The sequence below is a fragment of the Eucyclogobius newberryi genome, unplaced genomic scaffold (genome assembly GCF_026437365.1).
Source record: "Eucyclogobius newberryi isolate DKJ021-1_F unplaced genomic scaffold, fEucNew1.0.hap1 SCAF_14, whole genome shotgun sequence".
NCBI classification, from domain to species: Eukaryota; Metazoa; Chordata; class Actinopteri; order Gobiiformes; family Gobiidae; genus Eucyclogobius; species Eucyclogobius newberryi.
This window is the reverse complement of record NW_027315768.1, coordinates 27,066,657-27,087,404: the sequence shown is the minus strand read 5'-3', so window position 1 is coordinate 27,087,404 and position 20,748 is coordinate 27,066,657. Positions and strand designations below refer to the sequence as shown.

At 40.4% G+C, this 20,748-nt stretch overlaps 1 protein-coding gene and 1 pseudogene across 1 annotated transcript; both read right to left on the bottom strand.

The window, feature by feature from the left end:
* Window positions 1–1,412: 1,412 nt before the first annotated feature.
* LOC140359914 (UDP-glucuronosyltransferase-like) lies at window positions 1,413–8,194 on the bottom strand. The gene is made up of 5 exons (XM_072445168.1): window positions 7,317–8,194; window positions 4,839–4,970; window positions 4,207–4,294; window positions 2,736–2,955; window positions 1,413–1,839 (listed from the first exon to the last, which is right to left on the bottom strand). Exons 1-5 carry the CDS (start codon window positions 8,154–8,156, stop codon window positions 1,557–1,559), a joined length of 1,563 nt encoding a protein of 520 aa, XP_072301269.1. The 5' UTR covers window positions 8,157–8,194; the 3' UTR covers window positions 1,413–1,556.
* Window positions 8,195–10,951: 2,757 nt separating this feature from the next.
* Window positions 10,952–19,338, bottom strand: LOC140359922 (UDP-glucuronosyltransferase-like; annotated as a pseudogene).
* Between the last annotated feature and the right edge of the window lie 1,410 nt (window positions 19,339–20,748).

The window sequence follows — 20,748 nt, the reverse complement described above, 5'->3', positions numbered from 1 at the left end:
AACATTAGGCCTTAGTTATTTTACTTACTTGGTTTATGGATCCGCCGCACTTAGATTATTGATTTCTACAATATAAATAAAATAAATTATTATACTTTTTTTTTCATAAAGTACCGCCGACAACGCAAAATAGCATTAAATTAAATGTAAAAAGCGGTATTAAGTCAAAAGATAAGAGTGCGTGAAGCAATTTCTCACCAAACTCCTGCGGACGTCTGACGGGGCTGCTCCGAGCTGCTCCGAGCTGCGCGTGGTCCCGGCGAGAGCGCGCCTGGTCCCGGCGAGAATGCGCCCGGTCCCGGCGAGAGCGCACGCCCGTTTGCCTGGTGCTGCGCGCTGTGCCAAATCATTTTAAACCCGTTTAACACATTTTCTTCAGCGCGTTTTGCCGTGACTAAAGGGTGCACACTTAAGCGTCAGTTCTATCTGTCTAAAACACGCTAAATCTACTTTTACAATGGATCTATTATATTATTGACTGTTGTGGAGACTGTTGCACAAATGTGCAGCAGGTGAAAGACTGAGTCCATATTCATGCAGCAACAGGAACATTGACTTTTGATGTGATTTCTGATATGAAATGTTCAAATCACATGTTTCTGCTCAAACTCAATATGAGCTCACTATTTTCATAGTTTAAGCTGATCTTAGTGACAAATGATTCATGTAGTGACTCAAATGAGGTCATTGTGTTTGTGTTCAGTCACATTAGTGTGGACACAGTCATGTTCAGACTTTATTACACTCTGACCTGTGATTTTACCTGCGGCTCCTGATAAGATCTGTCCTGGTTTGTAGAGGATGTTTTCCTCACAGAAAATCATCACAGAAGTTAGTTTTCTGTTGGCTCCACATTAGCTGCCCTTTCAGCACAGCTCTAACATTCACAAAACCGTCTCCTTTCTTTCTTCCACATGTTTCCCAAACCAGACGTCTCTTTCCTCGCTCAGACCTCTACTCTGAGGCGCGTAAGTGCTGTAAAGTGCACCAACGCGCCTCGTTACTCCTCAGCAGTACACAGTGAAGAGCCGCGCGGGGAGGGACCGACACCAGCGGCATTGTGGGACGTGTAGTTTTAGCGATAAAGACAAAAGTTACGGATGTAACTATGGTTCAATGAATCTATTGAATTTTTTCTTTTTTTTTCTTTTAAAAAAAATAAAAAAATCTAAATGTTTGCCGGCCGGATTAAAACGTTTAGTGGGCCGGATGTGGCCCGCGGGCCGAATGTTTGACACCCCTGAAACATACTGTGAACAAACTGATGTTTTTGGTTAACAGTGAACACTAAATGTAACCACGTGCTTTGTAATGAACATGCCCTTGTGCACTTTTCTGTTGACAAATGATATTTTGTACATACTTCCTTGTTCCTTGTGGGTCAAAAAAACAAAACAAAAAAGAAAAATGCAAAATCCAGACAATTTTATTGATCAGTATAAACATTTGGATAAAGGAACATTCACCAGTGCATTTGAGATTGTGTGCAAACCAAAAATCTTTACACAACAAAAACACAATTGTACTTTACAGAAAAAAATGTAAACTTTGAAATATTAGGCTTGCTTATTTTTCACAGTTCCTCTTCCACAACACTTCCTGGTGCAGAACAAGCAGCATTTAACTGTCAGCCACACAACAGTGGTCACAATGAGGCCTAAAAACGCCAGAACGTCCAGGCAAAAGTACTGGATCCAGTTTAAGTCATGGGCTGCCACTCGGAGGTGATCGGCTCCTTTATGCCTCATCACAAACTCAGTCCAAAACACAGCCAGGTCCAGAGGCGGCATGGGGCGGTCTTTGTGCAGCTCTGACAACGTCTGAATCTTCTTATGGTAACTGCAGACAGCACAAGTCAAATATTAGAAAAACATGGAGAATTATCGACCCAGAATAAGCTTTTCTATATCTGTTTTCACTGTCTAAAGACAGGCAAACTGAATTGATGACTCTAAATGTCACTTTCAAAATTTCAATGTGAAAATTGTCTGTCTATATGCCCTGTGTACGGCCCCAATCTTAAATAACTACACAGCAGGCACTGAGCGACATCCACAAGGAAGAACTCAATATGTCTAGAATAACAAGCTTTAAAATCAGAAGATCCAAGCTAAAATGCACGTATGTATTTATTTGTCTTTGCCAGAAGCTTACTTTGGTTTAGCAGGTCATAAGTAGAACATTGGCAAATAGTGTACTGTCCATTTTTGTCTATTTCTTTTATTTCTTTCATCATATAAAAGCAACCAAATGTGATCATAATATTGATGGGGAAGTTCCAAAGAAGTTTCCAGAGCCAATTAGTCAAATGTGTGTGTATCTGACATTACTGGCAATGTACTGTGTAATTTATTGTATTCTTTAATTTTTGTTGGATGTCGAGATTATTTGGTTAATCAATGATAGTAACAACCAAAGCATAATAATTATGACAATTTGAGAACCAAATATAAGTCATTTCTAGTGATTATGAAAGCTAAAAGTGAAGGATGTTTATGTCATATTAACTCATAACATTCATGGCTTGAGATTTGGTTTGGTTCTGGTTCAGATTTGGGTGGTACTAGTCTTTTCCTAGTTAAATTGTGGTTCAGGATTGGACTGGCAATTTTGACGTGCAATGTTGATGAAGACTTTTGTATTTTATTTTTCAGAAAAATCTAACATAGCAGATTGCTTTGTTTTGTATTTGCGACACTAACATTTGATCTCGTGACATCCCCTCTGTGACTCACCTCTCGTCATTGATCAGTTTCCTCAGTGCAGTCACTATGGCTTCAGTGCTCAGGTCATATATGAGGAGTTGTTCTGCCACTCCTCTGGCCACCATGCGATGCACGTTGTCCCGCTGGTCTCCGAAAAGAGGGAACATGAGCATGGGCACGCCGTTACAGATGCCCTCGTACAGGCCGTGAGTTCCACCGTGCGTCATGAACACTCGGGCTTTGGGGTGAGCTGGCGGGACAGGGGAACACAGTTAGGGAACTTATAGGCAGTGTGTCTGTATTAGATAGAAATAAGAGTGATTCTCGTGGTTTCATAATGACTTTGAGAAATGTAAACAGTGATTTATGAAGTTTAGCGCAGCAATTATAACTGATTTCGACTCTACGAAGGAACATAACAGTTTTTACCAGCACCACTTTCCCTTTAGTTGGTTAATCGTTAAGAGTTTCTTTAGTTGGCTACAGTCCTTGCAGATTCAGTGATTTACTTAAATACATATAAACAAACAACAGCACGTCCATTAATGTCCATGTCCATTTTATTTGCAGTATATCGAGAGCAACAGAAATAAATGCTTTAATATTTATTTCATTTGGAAAGGGTTCACTTGTAATTCTGTACCTAATACCATTCAGGAAGCTTAGGTTTTTGTGACTCATTTTTAGGATATTTGTGTGATTTTAAATATGGGAGTGTCTACAGAGCCGCGGCGCGCGGTCGAAACTGCATGGGTTTTTTGTGCCGCAGCTCCTGAAACTGCTGCGCTATTTGACCGCGCCGGGTTAGGGTTAGGGTTAAGATTAGGGTTAGCCATGAGGCTATTTGACCGCGCCGCGGCTCTGCAGCCACGGCCTTTAAATATTGACCGTTATATGTAGTAATAAACAAAATAAATAGAATAAAATAAAGCTGGGTTAGACATCTGTCACAGTCCATAATAAAAACAACTGAAATTATATTATAATAATTTAAATTCTTAAAATAAATTCTGGGACTCGAAAGCTTACGGCTAAACCAGCCCAAAATGTCATGCAAAAAAGACAATTTTAAAATATTGCCTAATCCCGCTTTAAAGGTTGAATGGACGATTTTTTGGGCCCAAGTCTAAGTCTTATTTCCTCGTGGCGTGGACTGCCGATTAGTCCTGCCACGTATCAATCATAAAATGCACCTACCGCTCACCTGCAGCCGCGTGCAGTTCGTTCCCACGTTTCCGTGTGTCTAAGCGCATGGATCTATCATAATATAGTTCCCTCAGTGTACTGGACAAAATGAAGACGGAGAAAGACAGTTCGAGCTGACGCAGAAGTGGACAGAAATCTACGGGAGACGAGAGATGCGATGCGATCCGTTGCGCTAATAAACAAACGCACGTGTGTGTTGTATCAGTCCACACGGGGGAGTGGCATGCGCACTTCCACCTGCGTTCTCAGATCGCCGAAAAGTCGTCCATACCGCCTTTAATCCATAGTAACTTACCCAGCAGGTCATTTTGTGGCAGCCATTTCAACAGCTTCACATTCTTTGGGGCATTTGCAGGTACTTCTCCTTCATATCTCCACAAAACCTGAAACGGAAAACATAATGATGTTATACAGAATTTATACAGAATAAAGAATTTAACTTTTTGAACAGTACACTGTAAAAATGTAATTCATCAGTTTTAGATATGGTCTTATTCACTTACAATTACTTTTCATAGGAAGTCAGTCTTTATTTAAATTGCAATATATTGTTCAACTGGCCTAAATGTTAGCCGTCATTTATACGGTGTAATAGTTATAGTTAGTTGCATGTTAACATCAGGCCTGAAGCTTGGGGCAAAGTCCATTTCTCCACTGATTAGCACTTCAGCTTTGGCTAATGTGTAAATACTGTTTTTGCACTACCGGATAACCAGCGCTTTAGTTTGACTGAAACAATTTACTGGTAGATTTTGAGTGACGATTGAAAAGACTGGATTGTGATTTTACTACTTAGACCTGAGATTAAAACAGATCTTTTAATGTCATTTAAGACAAAAATTGGCAGAACTTCAGACCATATGCTTTTATGGAAACAACTTGATCTCAATTCAGGTACAAACTCAACTGCACAGACCCATGACGTACCCTCTGGGGCATTTGTCCGAAGGCTTCAAAGAAAAGCGTTGCAATTTCGATCGGCATGTTGGACACCATTGAACCCATAGTAAACACAATGAATCCATCGTCTCCAGATCCTTCCACAAACTCCTTCAAATCCTGCAGGAACAAAACACAGAACCAAACAGAGAAACAGTTATGTTCACGTTTCTGTGCTAGCGTGCTTGTGTTGAACTTATTCAACCTCAACTGGAGAAGCCATGTGTTTTTAGAAATGTACTGCAAGTAACAACACCCCTGGCTTTGAGATACTTCTGTAAACAGCAAAACAAGTGAGGGGAGTTTACTATTTTACTGCAAGAATAACATAGGTTACTACAATCCTTTTGTCTATAAGGAAGAGCACTTCAAGTATTTCATTGATCAAGCAAAGTCCGGTGCTGATGAATGATACAGCAGGTTGAAAGAATGTGTGATTTGTCTTATATATCAATTAAAGTAGCTGTGACTAAGCAGTGGTATACATATTAGTTAATCCGAAAAGTACAAGGTTTGTTTTGCATTTTAAAGAAGCAATTTGTTCCTTTTCTCTAATCACAGGTGTGTTTTGTTCATGGACATTTTCAAATACAGCTATATGCAGCACTTAGCTAAGATTGAATTAGCACAATACAAGGAAGCAGTGTGGTCATTCGATTGTGTAGTCCTCATTTCATCCAGTCTACTTCCTGATTTCGTGCTAAGACAGTTTATTTTCTTGGCCCAAATGAGAACAAGCACATTCTTTGGTAATGTCTATGATGCAAGAGTTGATAAAAGCAAACCGCATTCAATCTTTGCTATTGTAATATGAAAACACACAAGTATAACTAATTCATGTGCATGTATTAACTTGACTATTAGCTTACGTTTTGTGAAGACAAAAAAGTGTTCTTTCAACCAGAAAATCAAGAGTCGGGCTGCTGTAGAGCTACCTCCAGGCCACAAACTGTAATAGAGTTAATGCAATATAAGCAGCTTTTTGTTCAATATTTCTGCATGCATTGGCAACTGGCGGTGATATGTATGTCTTGGGTTCATTGTTGATGTTGGCTCTCAATAGGGTCATGTTCCTGGGATTAGCTCAATGCAAGTTAACATAAGCAAAAGAGATTAGAAGCTTGAGTCCCGTGTGATTGAGGGGGCTTGGCCGGGAGTTGTGCCTAATATCTGTCGGAGCTCAACACTGACGTCCACTTTGAGACTCTGCACATTTCCCATTCATTTATCGTGTTTTAAAACAATCATTACTTAGGAGTTGTGTTAAATGTGTTTTTTTTGATTTTGGGAAACAACCACGTCATGAACAATAGCTCCAACATCCAAAACGCTGTGCCTTTGAAGTGAAGTGTCTACGGGGAAATGATTGGGAAATGCGCTTTTGTAACCATGGCGGACTGTTGCACTCCATGCAGCTGAACGACAGAACATTAATACTGTTTTCCTTTTTTCACGTATGTGTTTTTGCAGGATAAACTTTCATAAATCGATTCACATAAAGAGCCAGTGTAAAATTCCCCAACAATTAAGACATATTTGACTTTAGAAAACCAAAGGAAGAAGAAAAAAAGAACACTGTTGGTTCAAGAATTAAATGTTGGTAAAGCATTATTTTGAAAATGGTCAAGAATCTCTAGAGCACTTCCTGCCTCTACCAGACAGGAAACCCGAAGCCTGTTGTTTTGGTCTTAAATGGCTCCAGATGGGTGTGTGTACAAAAGCAAAATATGATAGTAGTAGTAGATTGTATAAGCAGAGGTGGGTAGAGTAGCAACAAATGAACACAAGTAAGAGTGCTGTTACTTCAAAATAGCATTACTAAAATAGAAGCATAAAGAAGTAAGAGTTACATCTGATTTAGTTTATGTAATTTGAAGAGCAAAACCAATAAATACAGCACAAAATCTGTATCACAAAAAGAACAGAAAATGAAAATGCACTGAAAACCACTCAGTACTAGGTCAGGTGTTCCCTCATCATCCCTCATCAATTGGCGTTAGCACTCCATCAACTGGCAGAGGAGGGAATTGCGACGAGGAAATAAACAATACCTAGCTTGCTCTGACATGCTAATGTGTAATGAATGTGTGATTCAAAGGAAAGAATCTTCAGAACAGGTCCGGCGATGATTTATGGACTTAAAAACAACACAGGAGAACCTACCTATAACATCATAAATCAGGGATATTTGAATCAGGGTGTTTTGTGAGGATCAGAGGAAGCCTCATAAACAGGATTAATGAAATATGCGTGAATGAAGCTCTAACTCCAGGTATGTTTTTGATGAGGGAACATTGTAATAAGTAAGTTGTTGTAGTAGTAGTAGTAGTAGTAGTAGTAGTAGTAGTAGTAGTAGTAGTAGAATTGCACAAGTCCTAAGCTTTAAGCAGACTGCACAGTCACATTACCCTCGATTGGATCCAGATGTGTTTACAATACTTGACCATACATTCTTCAGACACTTACCGCAGGCAGGGGGGCTTTCTTTGCACAGTTGATTCCTCCAATAAACACCATATTGGGCATGATTGGTCTTGGCCATTCAAAGGTGAAATCATTTCTGAGCAGCCATATCGCTCCCTCACCAAGTAGTGTTTGGTAAGACATGTCCTTCTCTATGTATCTACTGACCAGATCATCAAACTTGGCATATAAGACGGTGCATATGTATGTCTCAAAGGAGTATACTAATGTGTTTTTGACTCTTTGGAGGAAATTCATTTTATCTGTGTTGTCTGAGAAGGCAACTGGGACAAAGGATGGAGGAGAGGGGCACTGGTTAGCCCTTGTGTCCAGTTGACAGGGGAGTCCACGCAGGAAGTAAACAGCCGGGATTGAGAACATACGTGCCAGTATGGACCCACAAGGAAGAAATGGGTCTGTAAGTAGTGCTTCAAATCCTTCTCCCTTTAAGTGATCCATGAGCGCTTGATTCTGTAATAAATGTTCACATCCCTCCGCCTGCATAGTTGTAAAATTCACCAAGCGGTTTATATTTTCCATCAAATCCGAAAACTTCGGTGGTGAAAAGATCCCAGCCCTCAGTTCCTTAAATTTGCCGTCCAGTTGCTCCTTGGTGTAGGGCACTTTGTACATGATAGTGCTGTAACTCTGCGAGTTCTTGATCAATAAGCTGGTTTCAGGGACTAGAACTACGACTTCATGTCCTCTGACGACAAGTTCTTTGACCAGGATCTTCATGCTCAACCAGTGACTGCCATCTACGGGGACGGCCAGGAGTTTGCCCCCGTCAGAGAGCCCCACGCTGAGGCAGAGCAGCAGTCCCAGGACAAGATACGCCTCCATTGCCTCTGTCTCCGCTTTCTCTCCACTCTGCTGTGTGCTGAGGGCTGTTTATACTGCAGGAAGCTGGGCAGTGTTTGGAGGCGGGGTGTTAAGTAACTATGGGAAGAGCAAGGCGGGAATTCTACATTCTACTCTACACCCAAAGCACAGACTCTGTTAAGCTGCAGTTTGATACAGTTTAATTTGATAAATGTTTGGCAACACTACTAGTAGTTACTAGTGGTTGTTGAAGTAGTGTCAGCAAACACAACATGTAATTATTAATTTATGTTATTAAAATACAGTATCTAGTATAAGCAGGAGTAACAGTACTGTGGTGAACACAAAGTAGTAGTAATAGTACTAGCAGTAGTTGTAGTTACAGTAATTGTTTCCTGTTATTATGAATATTAATGTATGTTTCTGCAAAATATCAGAATAAAACATATCAGTCAGAACTATCATCAGAAGTAATAGCTGCAGTAAAAAACAAGAATAGTGCTGGTAGCAGCTGTAAAGAAACAATAGCATCTGCTGTTTTGTTTATTATTTATGCCATGAAATGTTATCTTTAGTACTTTTGACCACTTTTACTTCTAACAAATAACTTTTATTAGTAAGTAATCCAATAAAAGGTCTGTGAATCAATCACAGACCTTTTATTGGATTACTTACTTCACCTTTGGTCCACTGCAATAAACATGTCGCTGCTTTTTGTGGCTTCAATATGGTGCTAACATCAGCCAAATCTGTGTGACTGTTCATTATATTTGACTGTCCTGCAACTTTCCTTAAGAATTAGGGTGAGAATCTAATTGCACTGTCTCAAGTTGCCGCGGTTATTAAGGGTGTACAGTGTCTGTGTGTGTGCAGTTTTTATACAGCGCTTTACACCTTCAAAGTAAGGCAAAGCAAGTTTATTTGTAGAGCACATTTCATGCACAAGGCAACTCAAAGTGCTTCACACAACAGGAAAAATGCATTAAAATCACAAAGAAATTACAGATGAAATCACAACACAATTTCAGGCATAAAAGAGAAGAGTGCAAAGAAAAATCCTTTCAGTCATATGCGCAGCTAAACAACACTGTTTTTAGCTTAGATTTGAACATTGTCAGAGTAGAACCTGTCTCACATCTTCAGGAAGAATGTTCCAGATTTCAGCTGCATAAAACTGAAACACAGATTCCCCATGTTTAGTCCTGACTCTGGCACCAGCAGGAGGCCGGTCCATGTTTAGTCCTGACTCTGGGCACCAGCAGGAGGCCGGTCCCTCAGGTCCTCAGAGTCCGAGATGGTTCATATGGCACACACAAGTCTGAGATGTACTTTGGTGCTAGGCCATGGAGAGACTTGTACACAAGCAGAGCTGCTTTAAAGTCTCTTCTCTGAGCCACAGGGGGCAGTGCAGAGACCTGAGAACAGGACTAATGTGATGGTACTTCCTGGTTCTAGTCAGGACCCGAGCAGCAGCGTGTGTGTGTGTGTGTGTGTGCGTGCGTGTGTGTGTGTGTGTGTGTGTGTGCGTGCGTGCGTGCGTGCGTGCGAGCGTGTGTGCGTGTGTGTGTGCATGTGCAGAGGAGACTGGGTCAAAGTGAGGAGAGCAGATAAGCCAAAGTCAACACTGGTAAACTAATCACTGACATTTTGTGTTGCAGCCACATTTACTTGCTTCCAAATTTAAATTCATGTATTTTGAGGAAAAATAATATTTGCAAAAGTATTATTTGGACATATATCAAACAACCCAAGTTGTTTGATATATGTGCCACATCATTTAACACTAAGATAGGTTACAATCTAGTAGCACTGTGATTTACATAATTAAATCACCACTTGTTTCAGTTGAGAGACTATTTGCATTCAGAGTGTCTGTTTAAAGTTCTGCTTCGGATAAGCACAGTGAGGATTATTTTTTTATATTATATTTCGAGAGACTACCGTATTTATTTATTTTTTGAATTTGGTGCAGATCATGGGTCTTGTGTTGAAATGCTCTTTCCAGATATTTTGGCTCCTCACACCAGTCGCTCTTGATGCTGGATTCTCGTCTCTGATTGGAAGAGCCGTCTTCTTATCTTATTAACTTAACCTGGTCCAGAGCAGGTTATGATTTCACAGCATGTTTCCATAGAAATGTGCCCTTTCAGAAAGTGAACCATCTCCGTAGTATCCCATGGTAGTAGTACCCCTTAAACCGGGTTAACCCCAAAGTGACCTCACTGGCATTAAGCGCATTCATGTTTAGCTGCGGCTCGTCTTGATGATCGACGGCACCTGCACTGTCCAATGAGAGTGTAGAAAAACGCCCAGCAACCTCGTGCAGGCGATTAGGGTTAAACCGGAAACTTCACTGTCGATCGACACCAATCATAGATCTATTAGACACCGATCAGATCTGCGCAGTTTTTGTTTATGCTGAACGTGCCTCCAGCTTCGTAGTACAGGCCTCTGGTCTCACTAAGGGGGTTTTGCTCAATTTTAGAAAACCGTTTTCTGTTGTATATTATTATTATTTCTTTCTTAAATATCTCTTTTAATTGTGTAATGAAGAGAAGTTTTGATCTCATTGCGTTTTACCTGGTTAAATATGCTGTTTGCACGTTAGGTCATTTACCACTAGGTGGTGCACGCTCAACACTTGAAGCATACTGTGTACAAACTTATGTTTTGGTTAACAGTGAACACTAAACGTAACCACGTGCTTTGTAATAAACATGCCTTTTCTGTTGACAATTCTCACATTTTGTAAGTGATATTTTGTACATACTTCCTTGTTCCTTGTGGATCAATAATATTACAAAAAAGAAAAATGCAAAATCCAGACAGTTTTATTGATCAGTATAAACATTTGGATAAAGGAACATTCACCAGTGCATTTGAGATTGTGTGCAAATCAAAAATCTTTACACAACAAAAACACAATTGTACTTTACACAAAATAATTCAAACTTTAAAATATTAGGCTTGCTTCTTTTTCACAGTTCCTCTTCCACAACACTTCCTGGTGCAGCATTTAACTGTCAGCCACACAACAGTGGTCACAATGAGGCCTAAAAACGCCAGAACGTCCAGGCAAAAGTACTGGATCCAGTTTAAGTCATGGGCTGCCACTCGGAGGTGATCGGCTCCTTTATGCCTCATCACAAACTCAGTCCAAAACACAGCCAGGTCCAGAGGCGGCATGGGGCGGTCTTTGTGCAGCTCTGACAACGTCTGAATCTTCTTATGGTAACTGCAGACAGCACAAGTCAAATATTAGAAAAACATGGAGAATTATCGACCCAGACTAAGCTTTTCTATATCTGTTTTCACTGTCTAAAGACAGGCAAACTGAATTGATGACTCTAAATGTCACTTTTAAAATTTCAGTGTGAAAATTGTCTGTCTATATGCCCTGTGTACGGCCCCAATCTTAAATAACTACACAGCAGGCACTGAGCGACATCCACAAGGAAGAACTCAATATGTCTAGAATAACAAGCTTTAAAATCAGAAGATCCAAGCTAAAATGCACGTATGTATTTATTTGTCTTTGCCAGAAGCTTACTTTGGTTTAGCAGGTCATAAGTAGAACATTGGCAAATAGTGTACTGTCCATTTTTGTCTATTTCTTTTATTTCTTTCATCATAAAAAAGCAACCAAATGTGATCATAATATTGATGGGGAAGTTCCAAAGAAGTTTCCAGAGCCAATTAGTCAAATGTGTGTGTATCTGACATTACTGGCAATGTACTGTGTAATTTATTGTATTCTTCAATTTTTGTTGGATGTCGAGATTATTTGGTTAATCAGTGATAGTAACAACCAAAGCATAATAATTATGACCATTTGAGAACCAAATATAAGTCATTTCTAGTGATTATGAGAGCTAAATGTGAAGGATGTTTGTGTCATATTAACTCATTCACAACATTTATTGCTTGAGATTTGGTTTGGTCCTGCTTTAGTTCTGGTTCAGACTTGTTATGGAAAAATAATAATAAATATAGCCGCAAGCGGCAATGATCGGCCCTCGCCACGCCGCGATTGCTTTTTTATTACATCTACAGCTGAATCTGTGACGCTGACACATCTTCTTCCCTTTGTTTTACTATTCAAAAAGCAATTTTATTTTGAATTCTTGGCAAGAGACCATGACTCTTTGAATAAAAATGTGGATACCTTTTGATGGTCCACCCCTGAAGATGAGTCTCACCAAATTTCAGGTTAATAGGGCTGACGCCCTAAGAGGAGTTTGTGAAAGTCTAAAGTGTAAACATGTTCTGGCGATTTCCCCATTGGAATAACATGAAAGGTTTCGGTCATCGTTACGGCAACGCCATAACAATTATGACATGGGTCTCATTGACTTTTTTGATGGGAATGCCAAAATTGAGTTTTGTTTCAAATTTTGTAAAATTTCGCAAAACTAAACATTTAACCTCCATATAAAATCTGTTGGGGGCGCTGTGGCCCAAATTAATTTATTTCACTTCAAGTAGGTATAGGGCAAAGAGTTTAACAACTGATTCTAATTTGACGTAATTTAGACTTTATCTGCGCAAACGGCAGCAAATTTTAAATTTGGGAGATTTCTGAAATTCTAGCTACAGAGACCGTGACAGGGTCAATGTAATTTGAATAACTTTTGATGTCCCACTCCTCAGTACCATTTTCACCAAATTTCAGCTTTTTAGGGCCTACGCCCTGGGAGTAGTTAGTAAAAGTACGACATTTGGAAAAATGCTTAGCCATTTTTGAAGCAATATGGCCGACATTTGGTTGGGTGGACGGCGTTGCCGTAATAATATTTTTTACTTCTCTTGTCACCATCTACCTCTGCGCCAAATTTCATGATTCAGATCAGATTTTTTTTGGGTCATTTCCTATCTCTCAATGCATTTTTGGTACATTTGGGGGCGCTGACGCGCCAATTTTTTTTATTTTAGAAAAGGGAAATAGCCAGAATGTAGAGAGGCACGATTTTTAGAGGTGTGCAAATTTTTGTGACTTTTCATCAATGTTCACTGGGTGAAAAATAGGGGGGTTGATCCCGAGAAGAAGAAAGAAAGAAGAAGAAGAATATTCCGATGCGAAAACAATGTTTCCCATTTTGTCAAATATCATAAACTATACATTTTCGGAAAGCGCTCGCGCGTTCCTACCTCATGGTGTGGGTCCCTGGTCACTGACGGGTACTTTCGTTAATTTTGAGTACTTTGTGTTTTTGGCCCTCTATATAGTAATAATGTTAAATTTTACATGCTTATATGCACGGAACATGCAAGAGATGGGGAACGTATTCGTGAGCTACTTAGCTACTTAGCTACAATGTAAAGCGCTCGTTTAGTGCATACTTTTGCACGGGCTTTGCCCGTTTACAACGGTAATGTTCCCTTTTTCTACTACTAATTAGTATGCACGGGGCGTGCATGAGTGAAGGAGTGCGTTAGTGAGTGTTTGGAAGTGGACGAGCGCTTTGCGCTCAATTTCGTGTGCACTACATGCGCGCTTCGCACGGCTTTACGGAACTAATAGGCCTATCGCCAGCTTGTGGCGCTCGGGCCTAATAATCTGGCCCTCTGCCTTGTTTCAATTTTGATTCAATTCTATTTCAATTCAATTTATTTTGTAACGCCCAAAGTAACATTCCGACATCTATAGGTCTAGACACCCTCACACCAGGGCAATCAGCTGCTGAGCCGGTAAACTTTCTGCCTTCCCATACGAATAAAAGGAACCACGGTTGTCCAGGACTGGCCTGTTGTCTCTCTAAGGTGTCGGCGGTCAAAATGTAAATGTAAACCCTGTATTTCTTGTTCTCCTTTTGCCTGTGCCATTTGCATCTCTGCCCTCTAAGATCTGCTTGTGAATTGTAAATGTGGAATGGGCCATGTGACCATCTGGGATTTAGGGACGGGAACAGACTTGGGACGGGAGTTGGGATAGACACATTTTGGGGAGCACGGCAGGAGACAGACGCGTGGACTCGGCCTTCCACAAGAATTGTTGCCACAACAGTGGTACTACTACTACTTTTCCTAGTTAAATTGTGGTTCAGGATTGGACTGGCAATTTTGACGTGCAATGTTGATGAAGACTTTTGTATTTTATTTTTCAGAAAAATCTAACATAGCAGATTGCTTTGTTTTGTATTTGCGACACTAACATTTGATCTCGTGACATCCCCTCTGTGACTCACCTCTCTTCATTGATCAGTTTCCTCAGTGCAGTCACTATGGCTTCAGTGCTCAGGTCATATATGAGGAGTTGTTCTGCCACTCCTCTGGCCACCATGCGATGCACGTTGTCCCGCTGGTCTCCGAAAAGAGGGAACATGAGAATGGGCACGCCGTTACAGATGCCCTCGTACAGGCCGTGAGTTCCACCGTGCGTCATGAACACTCGGGCTTTGGGGTGAGCTGGCGGGACAGGGGAACACAGTTAGGGAACTTTTAAGCAGTGTGTCTGTATTGGATAGAAAAATTAGTGATTCTTATGGTTTCATGTGGACTTTGAGAAATTTAAACAGTGATTTTTTAAGTTTATCTATATCAATTATTACTGATTTCGACACTCCGGAGGAACATAACAACAAACATGCTCTTGGATGAGAGTTGGTAGATTGGGGCTATAGCCTTTTAGTCGTTTAGTGGATCAATTGGTCGATGTGGGAAAAAAATACAAGTCAACCTTTTTTTAATTGGAATTTTAAAGATTTATTTGGACCACGGCAGAATGGACAATGAATTAAATTAATTTGCTGGAGTTTTGGAAGTGACAAACAATTTAATTTGCCTTGATAATGTTTATTAAAATGTCTTTATATACATAGTTTTGCGCAAGATAAAATTTTAAGAGCTTTAACAGCACCGCTTCCCCTTTAGTTGATTAATCGTTGCACGGGGCCTGTTGACTAAGAGTTTCTTTAGTTGGATACAGTTCAAGCTGATTCAGTGTTTTACTTGAAATATTAGCAAATAGCAACATGTCCAATAACATTTTATCTGCAGAATATCAGGAGCAACAGAAATAGATGCTTTAGTAATAATTTAATTTGGAAAGGATGCACTTATAAATCTGTACCTTATACCATACATGGATCTTATGTTTTTGCATCTCATTTTCAGTAATTATATGTGATTTTAAATATGGACAGTTATATGTAGTAATAAAGAGAATAAATAGAATAAAATAAAGCTGGGTTCGACATGTGTTACAGTCTATAATAAACACAACTGAAATGAAATTCTAATAATTTAAATATTGAATTCTGGGACTCGAAAGCTACGGCTAAACCAGCCCAAAATGTCATGCAAAAAGACGGCTTTAAAACATTGCAAACTCCCGCTTTAATTAATAACTTACCCAGCAGGTCATTCTGTGGCAGCCATTTCAACAGCTTCACATTCTTGGGGGCATTTGCAGGTACTTCTCCTTCATATCTCCACAAAACCTGAAACGGACAATTTGTCAGTTTTGGCAAATTTAGATAGATGGTCTTATTCACTTACTTATTATTCACATTTTTTTCATAGGAAGTCAGTTTTTTTTTTTAAATGGCAATATATTGTTCAACTGGCCTAAATGTTAGCCGTTATTTTTGCGGTGTAATAGTTGCATGTTAACATCAGGCCTAAAGCTTGGGAAAAGTCAATTTCTCCACTGATTAGCGCTTCAGCTTTGGCTAATGTGTAAATACTGCACTACCGGTTAATTACGCTTTAGTTTGACTGAAAAAAATTACCGATTCTGAGTGACGATTGAAAAGACTGTATTGTGATTTCACTACTTAGACCTGAGCGATGTAGCAAAAATATGTAGCAAAAAAAATTCCATATGCTTTTACGGAAACGACTTCTCAATTCAGGTAAAATCTCAACTGCACAGACCCATACCCTCTGGGGCATTTGTCCGAAGGCTTCAAAAAAAAGTTTTGCCATTTCCATCGGCATGTTGGACACCATTGAACCCATAGTAAACACAATGAATCCATCGTCTCAAACAAACAAACAAACAAACAAACAAACAAAGAAACAGTTAAGTTCACGTTTTTGTGTTAAAGTGCATATTCAACCTCAACTGCAGAAGCCATGTGTTTTTAGGATTTTACTGCATGTAACAACACCCCTGGCTTTGAGATACTTAGGTAAGCTGCAAAACAAGTGTGGGGAGTTTACTATTTTACTGCTAAAATAACATAGGTTACTACAATCCTTTTGTCTATAAGGAAGAGCACTTATAATATTTTATTAATCAAGCAAAGTCCGGTGCTGATGAATGATACAGAAGGTCGAAAGAATCAAGTGTGATTTCTCTTATATATTAATATTAAAGTAGCTATGACTAAGCAATAGTATACATATTTGTTTCCATTTGTTTTATTAGTTAGTTTTTTTGCATTTTAAAGAATCAATTTGTTCTTTTTCTCTAATCACAGGAGTGTTTTATTCATGGACGTTTCTAATACAACCATATACAGTAGTTAACTAAGATTGAATGAGCACAATACTAGGAAGCAGTTTGGTCTTTTAATTGTGTAGTCCTCAGTGTAGTCTACTTCCTAATTTTTTTCCCCAGTTTTTTTTCTTGGCCCAAATGAGAGCAAGCACATTCTTTGATGATTTTTTTTATATTGTTACATAGAAATATTAACCAAAAAGCTGCTTATATTACATTAAATGTATTTTAGTTTGTGGCCTTTTTCCACAAAACAAAAGGCTAATTGTCGAGGTGCTATATGCACATTAATTAGTGATACTTGTATGTTTTAGCATGCATTGGCAACTGGTGGCGATTTACATGTCTAGGGTCCATTGTTGATAATGGCTCTCAATAGGGTCATGTTCCTGGGATTAGCTCAATGCAAGTTGAACAAAAGAGATTAAAAGCTTGAGTCCTGTGTGATTGAGGGGCTACAGAAAGTAGCTTTTAACGTTGCAATTATTGAAACGATTAGCCTATTAACTGTTGGAGCTCAACAGTTACCATCCACTTTGAGATTCTGCAAGTTTCCCATTCATTTATAGTGTTTAAAACAAACTTCTTTTTTTTAATGTTACAGTTTGCTCAGGGCGAATCAGCTATAAGACCATGCACAAGACCTAGAATTGTTACTCGTTACTTAGGATGCGTGTTAAATCTGTTTTTTTTTATTTGGTCAAACAACCACGTTAAAAACATTGGCTCCAACATCACCTCCGCTGTGCCTTTAAACCTTTGTGAAATGTCTGTTAAATCTCCGATGAAGGCACTCTTCTTTAGCTTTAGCTGTAGCTCGTCCAGATTAGCACTATCACGGGAGATCTGTCAGCAGTGAACTGTAGCTGACAGATCTAGCTTCAATGGGCAAGTGCTCGATGACTGAAGGCAGGTTGCTTGCCCACTGCCTGATCATCGAGGAGTTGGCACAGTCCACCCACAACAGCCTTGGCATGAGCAGGGTCTGGTGTACTGTAAAGATATAGAATGTCTGGGTCACAACTTCGGCAAGACTTGATGGGTTGACTTGAGAGTCTTGGACATGGCGCTGCAGCGCATAAGTTGTGCAGCACGGACTGCAGGTGGTCCCAAAAGGCAGGACTGGCCATCCATAGATGTCAGACTCCTCCTCTCGTTGTATGTTTCTCCATAGGAAGTGCATGATGGGTTTGTCAACAGCAAGCAGGAGTACCTGGTTGAAACATACTCCTAATGTCACCTTGCTGTGCTGGCGAAATCTGAGAAGCACGCCCAGCAAGGTTGGTCCTAGGGTTGGCCCTGGAAGCAGTTGGTCATTCAAGGTTTGGCCTTTGTATTGAAACGAGCAGTTGAAGACTATGCAGTCCTTGCCGTTATGGTGCACAATGTAGTGCGGGATGTACCAGGACTCTGTGGACTTGCATCCTTCTTCAGGTGAGAGCTTTGGTGCATAGCCTGCTGCCTTGAGCTTCTGAATTTCAGAGCAATAGGTGGCGGCCTTTGCTAGGTCTTTGGCAAGTCTACTTTCAGTGCTGCTAAGACTTGGCAGTGTTGCTTTTTTGGGCGCTTGAAGAGAGATCGGTGGAAAGCGGCAGAGGAGCGGTGTGGCATAGCGCAGTGTACCTTCTTTGTCTACTCTCAATGCGTGAATGAAGCTACAACTCCAGGTATGTTTTTTGATGAGGGAACAACATCATTGGCATTAGTAGTAGTAGTAGTAGTAGTAGTAGTAGTAGTAGTAGTAGTAGTAGAAGTAGAAGTAGAAGTAGAAGTAGTAGTAGAAGAATTGTACGAGTCCTAAGCCTTAAGCAGACTGCATACCCACAGTCAAATTACAATGACTGGATCCAGATCTGTTAAAAATACACATCTTCAGACACTTACCGCAGGCAGGGGGGCTTTCTTTGCACAGTTGATTCCTCCAATAAACACCATATTTGGCATGATTGGTCTTGGCCATTCAAAGGTGAAATCATTTCTGAGCAGCCATATCGCTCCCTCACCAAGTAGTGTTTGGTAAGACATGTCCTTCTCTATGTATCTACTGACCAGATCATCAAACTTGGCATATGTAACGGTGCATAAGTATGTCTCAAGGGTGTAAACTAATGTGTTTTTGACTCTTTGGGGGAAATTCATTTTATCTGTGTTATCTGAGTAGGCAACTGGGACAAAGGATGGAGGAGAGGGGCACTGGTTAGCCCTTGTGTCCAGTTGACAGGGGAGTCCATTCAGGAAGTAAACAGCCGGAATTGAGAACATACGTGCCAGTATGGACCCACAAGGAAGAAAGGGGTCTGTAAGTAGTGCTTCAAATCCTTCTCCCTTTAACTGATCCATGAGCGCTTGATTCTGTAATAAATGTTCACATCCCGTCGCCTGCAAAGTTGTAAAAATTTATATTTTGCATCCAATATGAAAACTGCGGCAGCAAAAAGATTCCTTCCATCAGTTCGACAAAATTGGCATCCAGCTGTTTCTTAGTGTAGGGCACTTTGTACATGATAGTGCTGTAACTCTGCGAGTTCTTCATCAGTAAGCTGGTTTCAGGGACTAGAACTACGACTTCATGTCCTCTGACGACAAGTTCTTTGACCAGGATCTTCATGCTCAACCAGTGACTGCCATCTACGGGGACGGCCAGGAGTTTGCCCCCGTCAGAGAGCCCCACGCTGAGGCAGAGCAGCAGTCCCAGGACAAGATACGCCTCCATTGCCTCTCTCTCCGCTTTCTCTCCACTCTGCTGTGTGCTGAGGGCTGTTTATACTGCAGGAAGCTGGGCAGTGTTTGGAGGTGGGGTGTTAAGTAACTATGGGAAGAGCAAGGCGGGAAGTCACTTAACACCTAAAGCACAGACTCTGTTAAGCTTCAGAGACACAGTTTATTTTTTTTATAAATGTTTGGCAACACTACTAGTAGTTACAGAAAACATGTGTGAATGAATATTATCACATTATTGTATGTTTCTGTGAAATGTCGGTGTAATCCCTCATTCGTCCAGGCGTGTTCCATTGTAGAAAAAGCTTCAGTTGTAGTCATCTGGACTCAGTTAGAAAAATTAGACGTTTCGACTCTCATCCAAGAGTCAATGTCAATAAAAGAATTTAGGTCGAGAACTCCGATATTTGTTCTATTCTGTGGTAAGTCCAGCCCATTGGGCGGAGCTTCCTGAAGTGGAAAGAGTTGTTTGTTTCAACAGAAACTCCCCCCCTTGTATCTACAGAGCTAGCCTATTCAGACTTTTAATGGGCTATTAGTATCCTCTTTGTCTTTTTGAGACCCTGGCTCACCCACACTGAGTACCTGATTAGCATCTAAATGTCCTGGTCCTGGTCCTCTACCTCTCCAGGGGTTCAGTATGCCATTATAGATACCAGGAAGATTGAATCTTAGCCCTACATTCCTGTTTAAAGAAGGTCTTTCTTTTTTTAACAAAAATAGCTTCCTTAACTCCTCTTTCAAACCATCTTTTCTCCCTGCTTAAAATCTTCACCTCACCGTCTTCAAACGAGTGATTAGAGGCTTCAAGATGGAGATGCACGGCGCTCTGTGGTCCTGAACTTGTATTTCTTCTGTGCTGATAGAGTCTCTTGTGCAGAGGCTGTTTAGTCTTACCTATGTAACGTTCTTTACAACTTTCTTCACTGGATTGGATAGAATAAACGACATTGCTCTGTTTTTGAGTCGGCAACTTGTCCTTAGGATGAACCAGTTTTTGTCTTAAAGTGTTTCCTGGTTTAAAATAAACAGGAACTTCGTGTTGTCTGAGACATAAGGGATAGAAACACCCTTCCTTCTCTGTTCAGTTTGCCTTTTGTCTTGCTTCTTGGTTCTCTTCACTCTGTTGAGAGCCCAAGCGGGGTAACCACAGGCTGAGAGGGCATTTCGGACATGTTTTTCCTCTTTCTTCTTGCCCTCTGAGCTGGTGGGCACACCTTGAGCTCTGTGTTGTAAGGTTCTGATCACACCCAGCTTGTGCTGTAGTGGGTGGTTGGCACCAAAGAGCAGATACTGGTCCGTGTGTGTAGGTTTCCTATATACTTCTATTTGGAGTTTCCCGTCCTCTCCTCTGATCGTGGAACAATCAAGAAAGGCCAAGCGATTCTCCTTAGCGTCTTCTCTTGTAAACCTGATATGTGGGTTCACAGCATTGATGTGATCAGAGAAGGT